The sequence below is a fragment of the Oncorhynchus gorbuscha genome, linkage group LG19 (genome assembly GCF_021184085.1).
Source record: "Oncorhynchus gorbuscha isolate QuinsamMale2020 ecotype Even-year linkage group LG19, OgorEven_v1.0, whole genome shotgun sequence".
NCBI classification, from domain to species: Eukaryota; Metazoa; Chordata; class Actinopteri; order Salmoniformes; family Salmonidae; genus Oncorhynchus; species Oncorhynchus gorbuscha.
In genome coordinates, this window is record NC_060191.1 from 61893443 (window position 1) to 61909782 (window position 16340).

Sequence of the window (16340 nt, forward strand, 5' to 3'; positions counted from 1 at the left end):
CAGGCCACTCTACTGCCAATGTTTGTCTATGGAGATTGTATAGACAGAATGATGCTGTCACCACCATGCTTCACTGTAGGCACTGGTGGAAAAAGTACTCAATCTCATACTTGAGGAAAAGTAAAGATACCTTGATAGAAAATGACTCAAGTAAAAGTCACCCAGTAAAATATTACTTCAGTAAAAGTCTAAAAGTATTTGGTTTTAAATATACTTAAGTATCAAAAGTAAATGTAGTGCTTAAATATACTTAGGTATCAAAATTACAAATAATTAAAAATTCCTTATATTAAGCAAACCAGACGGAACAATTTGCTTGTTTTTTATTTACATTTACAGATAGCCAGGGTCCCACTACAACACTCAGACATAATTTAAAAATAAAGCATTTGTGTTTAGTGAGTCCACCAGATCAGAGAAGTATCCCAAATGTACCCAAGTGGCCAAATTGGTGAAGGTATACATTTTGAAACAAATAACTATATACAAAATACCAAAATGGTCTTCTAACACACCCCCCCCAAAAAAAATTGAGAAAAAAATGAAATAAACAAATATTGATAAAAAAATATATATATATATATATATATATATACACACACACATTTACAAAATAACATGGGTAACTATTTACACACTTTCAACATTTGGAAGACCCTCAGTCCTCTATCAAATCAAATCTATTTATATAGCCCCAGCCTAAAACCCCAAACAGCAAGCAATGCAGGTGTAGAAGCACGGTGGCTAGGAAAATCTCCCGAGAAAGGCAAAAACCTAGGAAGAACCAGGCTATGAGGGGTGGCCAGTCCTCTTCTGGCTGTCCCAGGTGGAGATCACAGTGGTTGTAGAGGGTGCAACAGCACCTCAAGAGTAAAAATGAAAAGTTTAGGGTTCCATAGCTGCAGGCAGAACAGATACCCCCCCCCAAAATTACTTAAGTAGTACTTCAAAGTATTTTTTTACTTAAGTACTTTACACCTACTGACCGTAGGGATGGTGCCAGGTCTACTCCAGACATAAACAGGTTTCCATCCAACCTTTTTGCCAGATAAAAAAAATGTAATGACAGGCCTAATGTAAACAGACTTGATATTTTATATTTTCCAAATGTCGACAAAACAAAATAAACTAGACAAAGTGGGATATTTTCTTGTCGGTAAAATTAAGTTTGCGAGACATTTCGTTGGAAAAGCTTTTATGCACAAATATTTATATAATAACCATCCGATTGACGTAAATTTGAAGTCAGGCGATGACATATTGTGTGGTTCTCCCACTACCACTCGTCTGGAAAGCAATCAAAGCATGCAGTAGGTTACCGATTAATTAAATGATAATGGACTTCACAGCGTGGTGTAAGTGCACGGTGATGCGTTTGATGCTTCTTTCAAATAAATATCGAGGGCTCTTATTCTGGAGACATGATCATCGATGCTTGGCTACCGTTTGACAAATAAAAATAATATTGCTCTTTTGGCCATAATCCCACCATGTAGGGAAGGCTATTACGTGCCCTCTAGCCAACAGAGTTACAGAACACGTCCCAATACCAGAGTGGGCACACTCGCTATATTTCTCCATGTTTTTATGAGAAAATTATCAATTGAGTTAAAAATGCGATGGAAACCCATTTCACATATTTTTTATTCGGTACGTGGGAACTTAACCGCAAAATGCATTTTTATGTTACACGTCATCACGCACAGCCTCTTATCTGCAACAATTTTGATGTTAACCTGTGTGAAAATGCACATATTGTTTCTAGGCGGATTTTTGAATATACACATGAAAATCTGTTGTCAATTGGGTGGAAACCTAGCTAAAATGGTGAACAGATTCGTGAGAACTACCCTCCAGTAGCTGTACGGATTATCAGTATATTGTCTATAACAGCTGACGTGTAGAAGGCCGGTTAGCTCAGTTGGTTAGAGCGTCGTGCTAATAACGCGAAGGTCGCGGGTTCGATACCCGTACTGGCCAGTGTTTTTTACCACAGTTTTATCATAGCCAGAGGACATTTAATGAAGTACCCGTCTCGGCCGTTTGAAAACAATGAGAACAAGGGTAGGCTAACTATGCCTGTATTAACCAATTCATCAAATAATTTGTACAATCTGTCATATCAATATATAATTCAGTGAGTACTAGCTAGATTACACTAAATCTGAATTTGTCCTGCTTGGTGACCTATACTGGGACATGCTTAAACCGCCCGAGCCACTGCCTGTTCACCCCGCTATCATCCAGAAGGCGAGGTCAGTACAGGTGCATCAAAGCTGGGACCGAGAGACTGAAAAACAGCTTCTATCTCAAGGCCATCTGACTGTTAAACAGCCACCACTAACATTGAGTGGCTGCTGCCAACACACTGTCATTGACACTGACCCAACTCCAGCCACTCTAATAACGGGAATTGATGGGAAATGATGTAAATATATCACTAGCCACTTTAAACAATGCTACGTTATATAATGTTACTTACCCTTACCCTACATTATTCATCTCATACAAGCGTTTCGCTATAGTCACTATAATATCTGCTAAACATGTGTATGCGACCAATAAAATGTGACTTGAACTGACCGAAAAAATACAAAATCTGAAAATGAGGGCTCGTCCGGGATTTGAACCCGGGACCTCTCGCACCCAAAGCGAGAATCATACCCCTAGACCAACGAGCCGCTTTAGGTTCGTCTACACAACCCACAATTTGAAACATTGGTATTGAATATATACAATATGCGTTAAATAATCGAAATACATCGGTATGGCCACACAACACAAAACGTAGCTAGACGATTGTATAGCTGCTAAGGAGAGACAACATAAATGTATCTATCGCCTGGTGGCAAGATATTCAAGAGTTTCTAAACGTTCTGCAACGTATTGTAGCGACCCGCACAGACAGCTGTGTGTTATGTGTTAGGCTAGGAGGTGGTTGTGTTGTACTGACCAGTACCCGGTGTTCGCGGGGTCCGACATGTCAATCAACCTGCTATCTGCCAATCACGGGAATGCCTGGAATGTTCTGATGCCGGGCATCCTGGTGGTCAGACCAGGTTCAGCCTTTGTTCTCTCTCTCTTACGTCTCTGGGCTTCACAAGAGAAGGTCACGATTGGCTTGTGGGTTATCTGTCATCTATTTGGCGTGTGCTACGGCCCAAACAGTAGCCTGTGTAAAGTTGGTTTAATAAACCGTCAATTCGCAAACTCAAGCCTCTGTCTGGACAATTGTTCATTTATGATCTAGTCAGGTCATTACAGTATATTTCAATTATATTTGGTGTACCTGCTATAGTAACCGAACAGGCATAAAAAGACGCCTGTGCGAACTCGCCACATTCGTTTATCCAGGGTAGACGGGGCGTTCCTGCCTGTGGGCCACCCTCGAGACACCGTATGCTAACTAGCTGGCAGGCTAGCCAGCAGACCAGCCAGCTAATACGCTTTTTGAGGGCTCTACGGAGAGTGCTGCCACAGATAGATATTTATTATGGTCCTTCTGTAGCTCAGTTGGTAGAGCATGGCGCTTGTAACGCCAGGGTAGTGGGTTCGATCCCCGGGACCACCCATACGTAGAATGTATGCACACATGACTGTAAGTCGCTTTGGATAAAAGCGTCTGCTAAATGGCATATATTATTATTTATTATATTATTAGTTAAAAAAATCTTTGTTGCTGCCTGACTAAAGCTGAATTGTGGCAGTAGCTAGCTAGATACAGTAACCTAGCTACAACTTTGTATTCTACCATCCCACTATTCCAACACAATCTCACACTCGATTTGTGCAAATATGTACAAAAAGTATTTCAGCGTTTTTGTGTGGCTTAATTCATGTAAGAATACACCAACTTTGGTTCCAATTAATTTGTAGGAAAAGGCCCACATTTTTGTGCGACTTCATTCATAAGAAAATACATTTTGGGGGCAAACTTTGGAACAATCTTTTTAAAGTTATTGAAGCAATGCATTTTGGCCCTTTTTTTTTTAGTCCCACATTTATTTATATAAAACAACAAAAGTGTTAGCAGTTACAGTTCCTGGTTCAAATTCAGGCTGAATGACATCCGATTGGGAGTCCTATAGGGTGGTGCGCAATTGGCCCAGTGTTGTCTGGGGTAAGCTGTCACTGTAAATAAGAATTTGCTGTTAACTGACTTGCCTTCTCACCAAGTTGCTTGCCTGTCCTGTAGCCCATCCCAGCCTTGTGCAGGTCTACAATTTTACCCCTGATGTCCTTACACAGCTCTCTGGTCTTGGCCATTGTGGAGAGGTTGGAATCTGTTTGATTGAGTGTGTGGACAGGTGTATTTTATACAGGTAACGAGTTCAAACAGGTGCAGTTAATACAGGTAATGAGTGGAGAACAGGAGGGCTTCTTAAAGAAAAACTAACAGGTCTGTGAGAGGTCTTACTGGTTGGTGATCAAATACTTATGTCATGCAATAAAATGCTAATTAATTACTTCAAAATCATACAATGTGATTTTCTGAATATTTGTTTTAGATTCCATCTCTCACAGTTGAAGTGTACCTATGATAAAAATGACAGACCTCTACATGCTTTGTAGGCTGGGCCTAACTGCCCAGTGGGTCAGCCTAGCCCAAGTGGGTTGACCTATGCCCTCCCTGGCCCACGCATGGCTGCGCCCCTGCACAATCATGTGAAATCCATAGATTAGGGCCTAATGAATTTAATTAAATTGACTGATTTCCTTATATGAACTATAACTCAGTAATATCTTTGAAATTGTTACCTATTGTGTTAATATTCGTCTTCTGTACAACTGATGAGCCCTGCAGTAAAATCTTTCAGTTATAAAGCGAAATATTTTAACTTTGTTCATGGCTCGTTGGTCTAGGGGTATGATTCTCGCTTAGGGTGCGAGAGGTCCCGGGTTCAAATCCCGGACGAGCCCTTATTTTATTAATATAGTACATAGGCTAATCTTTTTCCATGAAAAGCATGCAGATCTTCAACTAAAATATCTTCCAATAGCAGAGACCAAAACGATGCAACACAGTCGAGCGCTGTTGTGTAAATGTCTTTTTCTTTTACAAGGTGGATGGCGGATAGGGCTCTCTTCTCATTTAGCTTTCAAACTGCAACCAAGGAACAACGATAGTTACAAGGTGGATGGCGGATAGGGCTCTCTTCTCATTCAGCTTTCAAACTGCAACCTAGGAATAATGATAGTTTTACAATCAAGCAAACCGGAGTTTATACAAAGACAACACATACTAAGAAAAAGAATGACCCCGACGTGATTTGAACACGCAACCTTCTGATCTGGAGTCAGACGCGCTACCGTTGCGCCACGAGGTCTATAACATTCAAATGTACATCGTCTGTAAAAACAGTTGTTCAATGTCTCTCTTTCGCTACATTGATTGTAACGCTCTAGGGAGCTGATGTGATATGGCAAGAACTAACTGGCACTACAACAATGTCACAAAATTGTTGCAAAACACCCCTTTCCGTGTTACAAAATACCTGCATTGTCTTTAGCCTATGACCAGACAGAAAAAAAAAGATTTAAAAAACCCACAGGTCAGGTGTATTCAGGATGCTTTGAAAATGAAATGAAACACTCAAAAATCAACTACTTGGTATTTTGAGATTTTGGAGGAATTACATTTTATCTACAGTAATCAGGGAATCACGCGCAGCAAGAGCGACATCATTGATATATACACAGAAAAGAGTCAGCCCGAGAATTAAACCCTGTGGTACCCCCATAGAGACTGCCAGAGGTCCGGACATCAGGCCCTCCGATGTGACACACTGAACTCTGTCTGAGAAGTAGTTGGTGAACCAGGCGGGGCAGTCATTAGAGAAACCAAGGCTTTTGAGTCTGCCGATAAGAATACGGTGATTGACAGAGTCGAAAGCCTTGGCCAGGTCAATGAAGACGGCTGCACAGTACTGTCTTTTATCGATGCCGGTTATAATATTGTTTATCAGAGTATGGCTGAGAGTATGGCTTGAGCGTGGCTGAGGTGCACCCGTGACCGGCTCGGATACTGGATTGCACAGCGGAGAAGGTACGTTGAGATTCAAAATGGTCAGTGATCTGTTTATTAACTTGGCCTTCAAAAGACTTTAGAGAGGCAGGGCAGGGTAGATATAGGTCTATAGCAGGTTGGGTCTAGAGTGTCACCCCCTTTGAAGAGGGGGATGACCGCGGCAGCTTTCCAATCTTTAGGGATCTAGGACGATACGAATATTGATGTGGAATAGAGTTCCATGTAGTCATGGCTCTATGTAGTACTGTGTGCCTCCCATAGTCCCATGTGTGCCTCGCATAAATTAATTTGCTATTTCGAACTTGTTGTGTAATGTTTATGTGTAATGTTTGTGTAATGTTTATGTCCAATGGCCAATGAGCACCTATTTGTTTTAGCTATAATTTTTCTTCATTATTTCTCTTCATATGACCCGTATTAAAAAAGGATTTGCCATTTAGTAGATTGTTGACTTGATTCATGACTTCTAACTAAGATTATGAAAGTATGATGTTGACATGATTAGTCCTATCAAAGCTACGTGATTTGACATTTTATGGCCAATGACCTTGAGCCTTCTTGGATGGGCACTTCCAATGAAACTCTATGGCAGCACTGAAGGGGCTTGAATTTTTGAGCTCTACCCTTTGATTTGGCGGTGACATACTGTCCCCATGAGTGACAGAGCACTGAGCCTATCACGTTTTAGGGAAGACCCAGGTGCAGTCAGTGTCGAAGTTACAAAAGGTAATTACTAGAACAGAGGGCAGGCAAAACCACAGGTCAAGGGAAGGCAGAGGTCAGTAATCAAGGTACAGGACAGCAGGCAGGCAGGGTCAGGGCAGGCAGAATGGTCAAAACCAGGAACTACAGAAAAGACAGGCGCAAGGGGAAAATCAGAAGTTTTAGAACACCTACTCATTCAAGGGTTTTTCTTTATTATTGCTATTTTCTACGTTGTAGAATAATAGTGAAGACATCGAAACTATTAAATAACACATATTGTCACCCCCATGATCTGTTTCACCTGTCTTTGTGATTGTTTCCACCCCTATCCAGTTGTCGCCCATCTTCCCCATCATCCCCTGTGTATTTATACCTGACTTGCCTAGTTAAATAAAGGTTAAATCAATTAATTATGTACTAATCTATGGATTTCACATGACTGGGAAAACAGATATGCATCTGTTGGTCACAGACACCTTAAGAAAAAGGTAGGGGTGTGGATCAGAAAATCAGTCAGTATCTGGTGTGACCACCATTTGCATCATGCAACGTGACACATCTCTTTCGCATAGAGCTGATCAGGCTGTTGATTGTGGCCTGTGGAATGTTGTCCCACTCCTCTTCAATGGCTGTGTGAAGTTGCTGGATATTGCCGGGAACTGTAACACGCTGTTGTACACGTTGATCCAGAGCATCCCAACAATGCCTAATGGGTGATATGTCTGGTGAGTATGCAGACCATGGAAGAACTGGGCCATTTTCAGCTTCCAGGAATTGTGTACAGATCCTTGGAACATGGGGCCTTGCATTATCATGCTGGCAGTGCCCCTGTGACAACAACCCCCTTGTGGCCCCCCTAAATGTGGAGTATGAATTTTGTTTTACATAACACATTTTTGCTATCTTTCTTTTTTTACATCCATTATTAGACAGTGGCAACGATGATGATTATGAACATGGTCTTTTGCCTGCTAATGCCTGCAATGCATTGAAGAAAACGATAACAACAATAACGTCTAATGTAACTGGCCCCTCTAACAGTACAACTGGCCTCAGCTTGCCCCCCCCCCCAGTTGAAATGGTCTAGAACCACCACTGCAGGTAGGCCAGTTGAAAACAAGTTCTCATTTACAACTGTGACCTGACCAAGATAAAGAGTTACAGATAAACAAATGTACAGTCAATAAAACAATAGAAAAATCTATGTACAGTCTGTGCAATGGTAGAAGATTAGGGAGGTAAGGCAATAAATAGGCCATAGAGGTGAAATAATTACAATTTAGCATTAAATACTGGAGTGATAGATGTGCAGATGATGATGTGCAAGTAGAGATACTGGGGTGCAAAAGAACAAAGAGATAAGTAACAATATGGGGATGAGGTAGCTGGGTGTGCTATTTACAGATTGGCTGTGTACAGGTACAGTGATTGACAGAGGTGTGGACTCGAGTCACATGACTTGGACTCGAGTCAGACTCGAGTCACAAATATGATGACTTGCAACTTGACTTTGACTTTAACCCCAATGACTCGTGACTTGACATAGATAAGAAGAAAAAAATCCAGAAAATCACATTGTAGGATTTTTAATTAATTTATTTGCAAATTATGGTGGAAAATAAGTATTTGGTCACCTACAAACAAGCAAGATCTCTGGCTCTCACAGACCTGTAGCTTCTTCTTTAAGAGGCTCCTCTGTCCTCCACTCGTTACCTGTATTAATGGCACCTGTTTGAACTTGTTATCAGTATAAAAGACACCTGTCCACAACCTCAAACAGTCACACTCCAAACTCCACTATGGCCAAGACCAAAGAGCTGTCAAAGGACACCAGAAACAAAATTGCACCAGGCTGGGAAGGCAATACATAATAGGTAAGTAGCTTGGTTTGAAGAAATCAACTGTGGGAGCAATTATTAGGAAATGATATACAAGACCACCGATAATCTCCCTTGATTTGATCTCGCAAGATCTCACCCCGTAGGGTCAAAATGATCACAAGAACGGTGAGCAAAAATCCCAGAACCACACGGGGGGACCTAGTGAATGACCTGCAAAGAGCTGGGACCAAAGTAACAAAGCCTACCATCAGCAAGGGCATTGAAGATGAAACGTGGCTGGTTCTTTCAGCATGACAATGATCCCAAACACACCGCCCGGGCAACGAAGGAGTGGCTTCGTAAGAAGCATTTCAAGGTCCTGGAGTGGCCTAGCCAGTCTCCAGATCTCAACCCCATAGAAAATCTTTGGAAGGAGTTGAAAGTCCGTGTTGCCCAGCAACAGCCCCAAAACATCACTGCTCTAGAGGAGATCTGCATGGAGGAATGGGCCAAAATACCAGCAACAGTGTGTGAAAACCTTGTGAAGACTTACAGAAAACGTTTGACCTCTGTCATTGCCAACAAAGGGTATATAACAAAGTATTGAGATAAACTTTTGTTATTGACCAAATACTTATTTTCCACCATTATTTGCAAATAAATTCATTAAAAATCATACCATGTGATTTTCTGGATTTTATTTTTTCATTTTGTCTGTCATAGTTGAAGTCCACCTATGATGAAAATTACAGGCCTCTCTCATATTTTGAAGAAGGAGAACTTGCACAATTGGTGGCTGACTAAATACTTTTTTGCTGCACTGTATAGGTGGGAGGCAAGGGGCGCCTTTTTCCTGTCATGCATGTTGGTTTGTTTTGCACAGAACATGGAAACAGATGGCAACCTTTATTTATTTAGCTAGATCATACATATTTCTTGGCAGGCTGAGATTTAGCTAGTTCGCTAGGCCATTAGTATTTTAGCCGGTCCTCGCTATTAATGTGGCCAACGTTACTGTTTTGTTTGTCAATCCAGCCCACACTTGTTTGACTGACACTATACTCCGCTATTTCAGTAATGGGAGTCGTGCTATTTGTGCACATAACATGTAAACATATTGGCAGCTAATAAATAATGATCAGATCAACTCCAATGCTTCTAAAAGTCGAGCGTTGGTGGTATAGTGGTGAGCATAGCTGCCTTCCAAGCAGTTGACCCGGGTTCGATTCCCGGCCAACGCAGATAAGTTTTTCCTCCGTAATTCCTTTTTTGATGGAGGCTACATTTTAGTACCTGCGTCACCGGTATAATAATTAGGTTCGATAAGAAGGATGACCAAGTAAACATACCAAGAATGTCTCTCAAATACTAGCTAAAATCAAAACAATTATCCATCAACACCTTGACTGCTCGTGTTGCACCTTTTATGCTCTTATTTGTTTGGGCTCGCCTGTGGTTGGTTTCAGATGCTGTAATATAGCTCAATTTATGTTTTTATGCTGATGTTCCATTGTGCTCCGCCTCCTCGAAACTGTCCAGGGCGAGAGGAGCTCTGAGTCACGAGCTGACAGACACAGCTAACCACCCTGAGTGCTAGGCACACGCTCCCATCGCATCAAGTCCGAAAGTATCCTATCCATGGCATCGGACGAATTAGCGAGGAAACTGCAGCCCAGGATGGCCGCAGAGCAGGCTCCCCAATTCATCCGGTGTGCACCAGAGGAGACCCCGGTGAAACCGAGCGACTCTGTCCCTGAGCCGCAGGAAAAAGCGGTGGTGGTCATTGTCAGTGATGCCACATCGGAACTCACGGCGAAACTCAACCGGAGACTGGACATCAACGATGGGAACGCGGCGCCCAAGCAAGCCAAGGTATTCAACCCCTACACGGAATTCAAAGAATTCTCCCGCAAACAGATCAAAGAAATGGAGAACATTTTCAAACGGTAGGCTAATCATTTATTTTTATTTGAATGTCATTCTTGTGGCAATGGTTATAGCCTATGTTGTGACTTGACTTGATAAAGAGGTGTCCTTAGTTTTGTCTGAAGGGGAGACCAGGGAACAAAGTAACAGCGGATCAGTTTTATTTTTTTATTCCACCTTTATTTAACCAGGTAGGCTAGTTGAGAACACCTTTATTTAACCAGGTAGGCTAGTTGAGAACACCTTTATTTAACCAGGTAGGCTAGTTGAGAACACCTTTATTTAACCAGGTAGGCTAGTTGAGAACACCTTTATTTAACCAGGTAGGCTAGTTGAGAACACCTTTATTTAACCAGGTAGGCTAGTTGAGAACACCTTTATTTAACCAGGTAGGCTAGTTGAGAACACCTTTATTTAACCAGGTAGGCTAGTTGAGAACACCTTTATTTAACCAGGTAGGCTAGTTGAGAACACCTTTATTTAACCAGGTAGGCTAGTTGAGAACACCTTTATTTAACCAGGTAGGCTAGTTGAGAACACCTTTATTTAACCAGGTAGGCTAGTTGAGAACACCTTTATTTAACCAGGTAGGCTAGTTGAGAATTTAACCAGGTAGGCTAGTTGAGAACACCTTTATTTAACCAGGTAGGCTAGTTGAGAACACCTTTATTTAACCAGGTAGGCTAGTTGAGAACACCTTTATTTAACCAGGTAGGCTAGTTGAGAACACCTTTATTTAACCAGGTAGGCTAGTTGAGAACACCTTTATTTAACCAGGTAGGCTAGTTGAGAACACCTTTATTTAACCAGGTAGGCTAGTTGAGAACACCTTTATTTAACCAGGTAGGCTAGTTGAGAACACCTTTATTTAACCAGGTAGGCTAGTTTATTTCACCTTTATTTAACCAGGTAGGCTAGTTGATAACAAGTTCTCATTTGCAACTGCGACCTGGCCAAGATAAAGTATAGCAGTGCGAACAGACAACACAGAGTTACACATGGAGTAAACAATTAACAAGTCAGTAGAAAAAAGGGGAGTCTATATACAATGTGTGCAAAAGGCATGAGGAGGTAGGCGAATAATGACAAAATTGCAGATGAACACTGGAGTGATAAATGATCAGATGATCATGTACAGGTAGAGATATTGGTGTGCAAAAGTGCAGAGAAGTAAATAAATAAAAACTGTGGGGATGAGGTAGGTGAAAATGGGTGGGCTATTTACCAATAGATTATGTACAGCTGCAGCGATCGGTTAGCTGCTCAGATAGCTGATGTTTGAAGTTGGTGAGGGAGATAAGTCTCCAACTTCAGCGATTTTTGCAATTCGTTCCAGTCACAGGCAGCAGAGTACTGGAACGAAAGGCGGCCGAATGATGTGTTGGCTTTAGGGATGATCAGTGAGATACACCTGCTGGAGCGCGTGCTACGGATGGGTGTTGCCATCGTGACCAGTGAACTGAGATAAGGCGGAGCTTTACCTAGCATGGCCTTGTAGATGACCTGGAGCCAGTGGGTCTGGCGACGAATATGTAGCGAGGGCCAGCCGACTAGAGCATACAAGTCGCAGTGGTGGGTAGTATAAGGTGCTTTAGTGACAAAACGGATGGCACTGTGATAAACTGCATCCAGTTTGCTGAGTAGAGTGTTGGAAGCAATTTTGTAGATGACATCGCCGAAGTCGATGGCAGCGTGAGTGAAGGAAGCTTTGTTGCGGAATAGAAAGCCGACTCTTGATTTGATTTTTGATTGGAGATGTTTGATATGAGTCTGGAAGGAGAGTTTGCAGTCTAGCCAGACACCTCGGTACTTATAGGTGTCCACATATTCAAGGTCGGAACCATCCAGTGTGGTGATGCTAGTCGGGCATGCGGGTGCAGGCAGCGATCAGTTGAAAAGCATGCATTTGGTTTTACTAGCGTTTAAGAGCAGTTGGAGGCCACGGAAGGAGTGTTGTATGGCATTGAAGCTGGTTTGGAGGTTAGATAGCACAGTGTCCAATGACGGGCTGAAAGTATATAGAATGGTGTCGTCTGCGTAGAGGTGGATCAGGGAATTGCCCGCAGCAAGAGCAACATCATTGATATATACAGGGAAAAGAGTCGGCCCGAGAATTGAACCCTGTGGCACCCCCATAGAGACTGCCAGAGGACCGGACAGCATGCCCTCCGATTTGACACACTGAACTCTGTCTGCAAAGTAATTGGTGAACCAGGCAAGGCAGTCATCCGAAAAACCGAGGCTACTGAGTCTGCCGATAAGAATATGGTGATTGACAGAGTCGAATGCCTTGGCAAGGTCGATGAGGACGGCTGCACAGTACTGTCTTTTATCGATGGCGGTTATGATATCGTTTAGTACCTTGAGTGTGGCTGAGGTGCACCCGTGACCGGCTCGGAAACCAGATTGCATAGCGGAGAAGGTACGGTGGGATTCGAGATGGTCAGTGACCTGTTTGTTGACTTTGCTTTCGATGACCTTAGATAGGCAGGGCAGAATGGATATAGGTCTGTAACAGTTTGGGTCCAGGGTGTCTCCCCCTTTGAAGAGGGGGATGACTGCGGCAGCTTTCCAATCCTTGGGGATCTCAGACGATATGAAAGAGAGGTTGAACAGGCTGCTAATAGGGGTTGCGACAATGGCGGCGGATAGTTTCAGAAATAGAGGGTCCAGATTGTCAAGCCCAGCTGATTTATACGGGTCCAGCTTTTGCAGCTCTTTCAGAACATCTGCTATCTGGATTTGGGTAAAGGAGAACCTGGAGAGGCTGGGGCGAGGAGCTGCGGTGGGGGGAGCTGTTGGCCGAGGTAGTTGTACTGAAACAGTTTAATAACTCAAATTAGAGACTATTTAAAAAGATGTTAGTGCTTAGTGTGTATATATGCCTAATGTGTTTAGTTCAAATCAATCAATGATGTGTTGTCTTTTTAAATATACTTGCTGCCTCTCTTTTGTTGGTAATAGACCTGTGGAACCATTCTCCATGTATTTCTACATGTATACTTGTATCAGTAAGATGGGGTCTTTTGATTGGTATAGTTGATGCCAATAATTGTTATTGTATTTTGTGGAGGGTGTTTTTATGTAACACAGTACTTAAAATTGTACAATATTTATACACATTCACATAATTATATAAAATGTCACTTCTTTATATCAAGTTTAGCAGTACAATAAAGATAATACATTAGAATTTAAAAAAAGTCTAATTCAGACTTTTGAATGCTAAAAAGATCTTTATAAATATATTCATTTTGGCTATTCCTTTTTGGTCAATGTGACATGCCTAAAAGATCAAATGGAAATATTTTTTACATTTTTGTGTATTTTCTTCGAAATATCAGTTTCAAATCATCCTTTTTTAATTGCCCATAATTTTCTACCATTGAAGACGGTGTTACATTTAACTTTGCAGCCTGTTATGTTTCATCCTGGATACGGTGTCAATTGTAATGGTTTACTTTCGGCTGAATTGTAAAACTTGTATGTCTTAGAAATTTAGTTAATCTATCTATGTTGTTTGTATAAAATATTATGAATCTAACATGAATAGCCTTTTCATAATAAGAAAAAGCCGAAAAGTGTTACTTTGTTCCCTGGACTCCACTATGCATGTTGCAGGCTAGTCACATCCAGGCAAGGTATTGAGTGAGCTTGAGGGATTGATGTTAGAGACAACTTACTGAACACAGAATTGACAAGGTGAACTGAGATTGCTGAGTGACCTCTGTCTACTGCTTGTGGAGTGAAATTGTTGTGGAACTTCAGACTGAATGGTCTTCATCTAGCCTTCAACACTTTCCATTTCTGCCATGAATAGATATGAATAATATATAACCCTATGTTGCTTACATGACAATAATTCATCTCTAGGTTGTTAACCTAGTGTTATTATTGTATAGGGTGAATCCCCCCTTTTTTCTCTACCTCTCATTTAATCCGCTCATAGACTATGTACTGTAATAACCTGCTGCGTGTGTGTGTGTGTGTGTGTGTGCGTGTGCGTGCGTGAGTTCGTGCGTGTGTGTCTAGAGCCTGCTTTGTCACTCCAGTCTCTGCAGCACCAACCCTTTAGGATATTTGTGGACCTAGTGGGGGGATATGGGGCTATACTGGGCTTTACTGACATCCTCTGTATCAGGCCAAAATAGTTTTTTCTCCTGGGCCAATGGAACTGTACAGTCATTGTGCAACAGTCCTTTTTCACTGGAGGGACAAGGGCCACTCTTCTCAAACACTGGGTCCCCAGTGACACCCCCTCTCCTGTGCGATAATGGTATCTTTGTGTGTGTGTGTGTGTGTGTGTGTGTGTGTGTGTGTGTGTGTGTGGGGGGGGGGGGGGGGGTGCTGACGAGAGTAGATTTTACTGTATACAGTGTTTCTCTGGTGAGGGAGAGAGAGGGGAGATTGAGACTGGACAGCCTTTGCTTGTGAGACTAGTAGTGTCCATGTACTGTATTTGCTCAGAGCTATAGGGGAGACTATTTCAGAGCTATAGGGGAGGCTACTTCAGAGCTATAGGGGAGGCTACTTCAGAGCTATAGGGGAGGCTACTTCAGAGCTATAGGGGAAACTATTTCAGAGCTATAGGGGAGGCTACTTCAGAGCTATAGGGGAGACTACTTCAGAGCTATAGGATAGACTACTTCAGAGCTATAGGATAGACTACTTCAGAGCTATAGGGGAGGCTACTTCAGAGCTATAGGGGAGGCTACTTCAGAGCTATAGGGGAGGCTACTTCAGAGCTATAGGGGAGGCTACTTCAGAGCTATAGGGGAGGCTACTTCAGAGCTATAGGGGAGGCTACTTCAGAGCTATAGGGGAGGCTACTTCAGAGCTATAGGGGAGGCTACTTCAGAGCTATAGGGGGCTAGAGCTACTACTCAGAGCTATAGGGAGGCTACTTCAGAGCTATAGGGGAAACTATTTCAGAGCTATAGGGGAGGCTACTTCAGAGCTATAGGGGAGGCTACTTCAGAGCTATAGGGGAAACTATTTCAGAGCTATAGGGGAGGCTACTTCAGAGCTATAGGGGAGATTACTTCAGAGCTATAGGATAGACTACTTCAGAGCTATAGGGGAGGCTACTTCAGAGCTATAGGATAGACTACTTCAGAGCTATAGGGGAGGCTACTTCAGAGCTATAGGAGATAGACTACTTCAGAGCTATAGGGGAGACTACTTCAGAGCTATAGGGGAGACTACTTCAGAGCTATAGGGGAGACTACTTCAGAGCTATAGGGGAGACTACTTCAGAGCTATAGGATAGACTACTTCAGAGCTATAGGGGAGGCTACTTCAGAGCTATAGGGGAGGCTACTTCAGAGCTATAGGGGAGGCTACTTCAGAGCTATAGGGGAGACATTGAACTTGAGGACATTTAATACTTTTGTTCCAGTTCATCTGTGGCTTTGTAGCTACAGGTGCGTGTGAAAACAGTGTAGAGATGGATATTGATTGGTGGATTGATGCAGTATCACTGCAGTTTTTTCAGGACTATTTATTTCAACTTGAGTTTTGCATTTGAGTTTGGCCTAATTTAGCTCTCAGCACAGTTGGAATGGAAGACTCAGTAAGTAGAGGGGGATATGGTTCACAGAGGAAGGGGGCTTGATATCAACCTATTTCTTTAGGAGGACGTTGGGTTGATTGAGGGAATTTACTTGAATATGCCTCGCAGTGACAAACATGCACTTAGATGCACTCATGAAGAAACATTTTGTAATCATGCCTCTCCCTCTCTCACCCACACACACTGCCCCAGATTCTCTATTCTGTTGGGTTTTGGTTGAATGTGTCCTCTATCTCCATCGCTTTTGCCTCCCTCTCTACTTCCTCTCTCTTCTCTCTGACTCTCAAGC

The 16340-nt window shown here is 42.4% G+C and overlaps 1 protein-coding gene and 5 non-coding genes across 7 annotated transcripts in view; 4 read left to right on the forward strand and 2 right to left on the reverse strand.

Moving 5' to 3' along the window:
• The first annotated feature begins 1906 nt into the window (after positions 1–1906).
• On the forward strand, positions 1907–1980 carry trnai-aau. Its single transcript has one exon. It is a non-coding gene; the product is annotated as a tRNA-Ile (tRNA).
• Positions 1981–2609: 629 nt separating this feature from the next.
• Positions 2610–2681, reverse strand: trnap-ugg. The gene has a single exon. It is a non-coding gene; the product is annotated as a tRNA-Pro (tRNA).
• A 2167-nt stretch (positions 2682–4848) lies between these two features.
• On the forward strand, positions 4849–4920 carry trnap-agg. Its single transcript has one exon. It is a non-coding gene; the product is annotated as a tRNA-Pro (tRNA).
• A 335-nt stretch (positions 4921–5255) lies between these two features.
• Positions 5256–5327, reverse strand: trnaw-cca. The gene has a single exon. It is a non-coding gene; the product is annotated as a tRNA-Trp (tRNA).
• Positions 5328–9722: 4395 nt separating this feature from the next.
• On the forward strand, positions 9723–9794 carry trnag-ucc. The gene has a single exon. It is a non-coding gene; the product is annotated as a tRNA-Gly (tRNA).
• Positions 9795–9887: 93 nt separating this feature from the next.
• Positions 9888–16340, forward strand: part of LOC124004620 (EF-hand domain-containing protein D2-like) — a 29581-nt gene continuing 23128 nt past the window's right edge. Inside the window, exon 1 of one of the 2 annotated variants that reach the window (XM_046313263.1) lies at positions 9888–10499. In XM_046313263.1, coding sequence (XP_046169219.1) covers positions 10192–10499 — 308 coding nt within the window. In that variant the 5' untranslated portion in view covers positions 9888–10191. Of the gene's footprint in view, positions 10500–12881; positions 12902–16340 lie in introns of those variants that run through there. The other variant, XM_046313264.1, reaches the window with a different exon arrangement.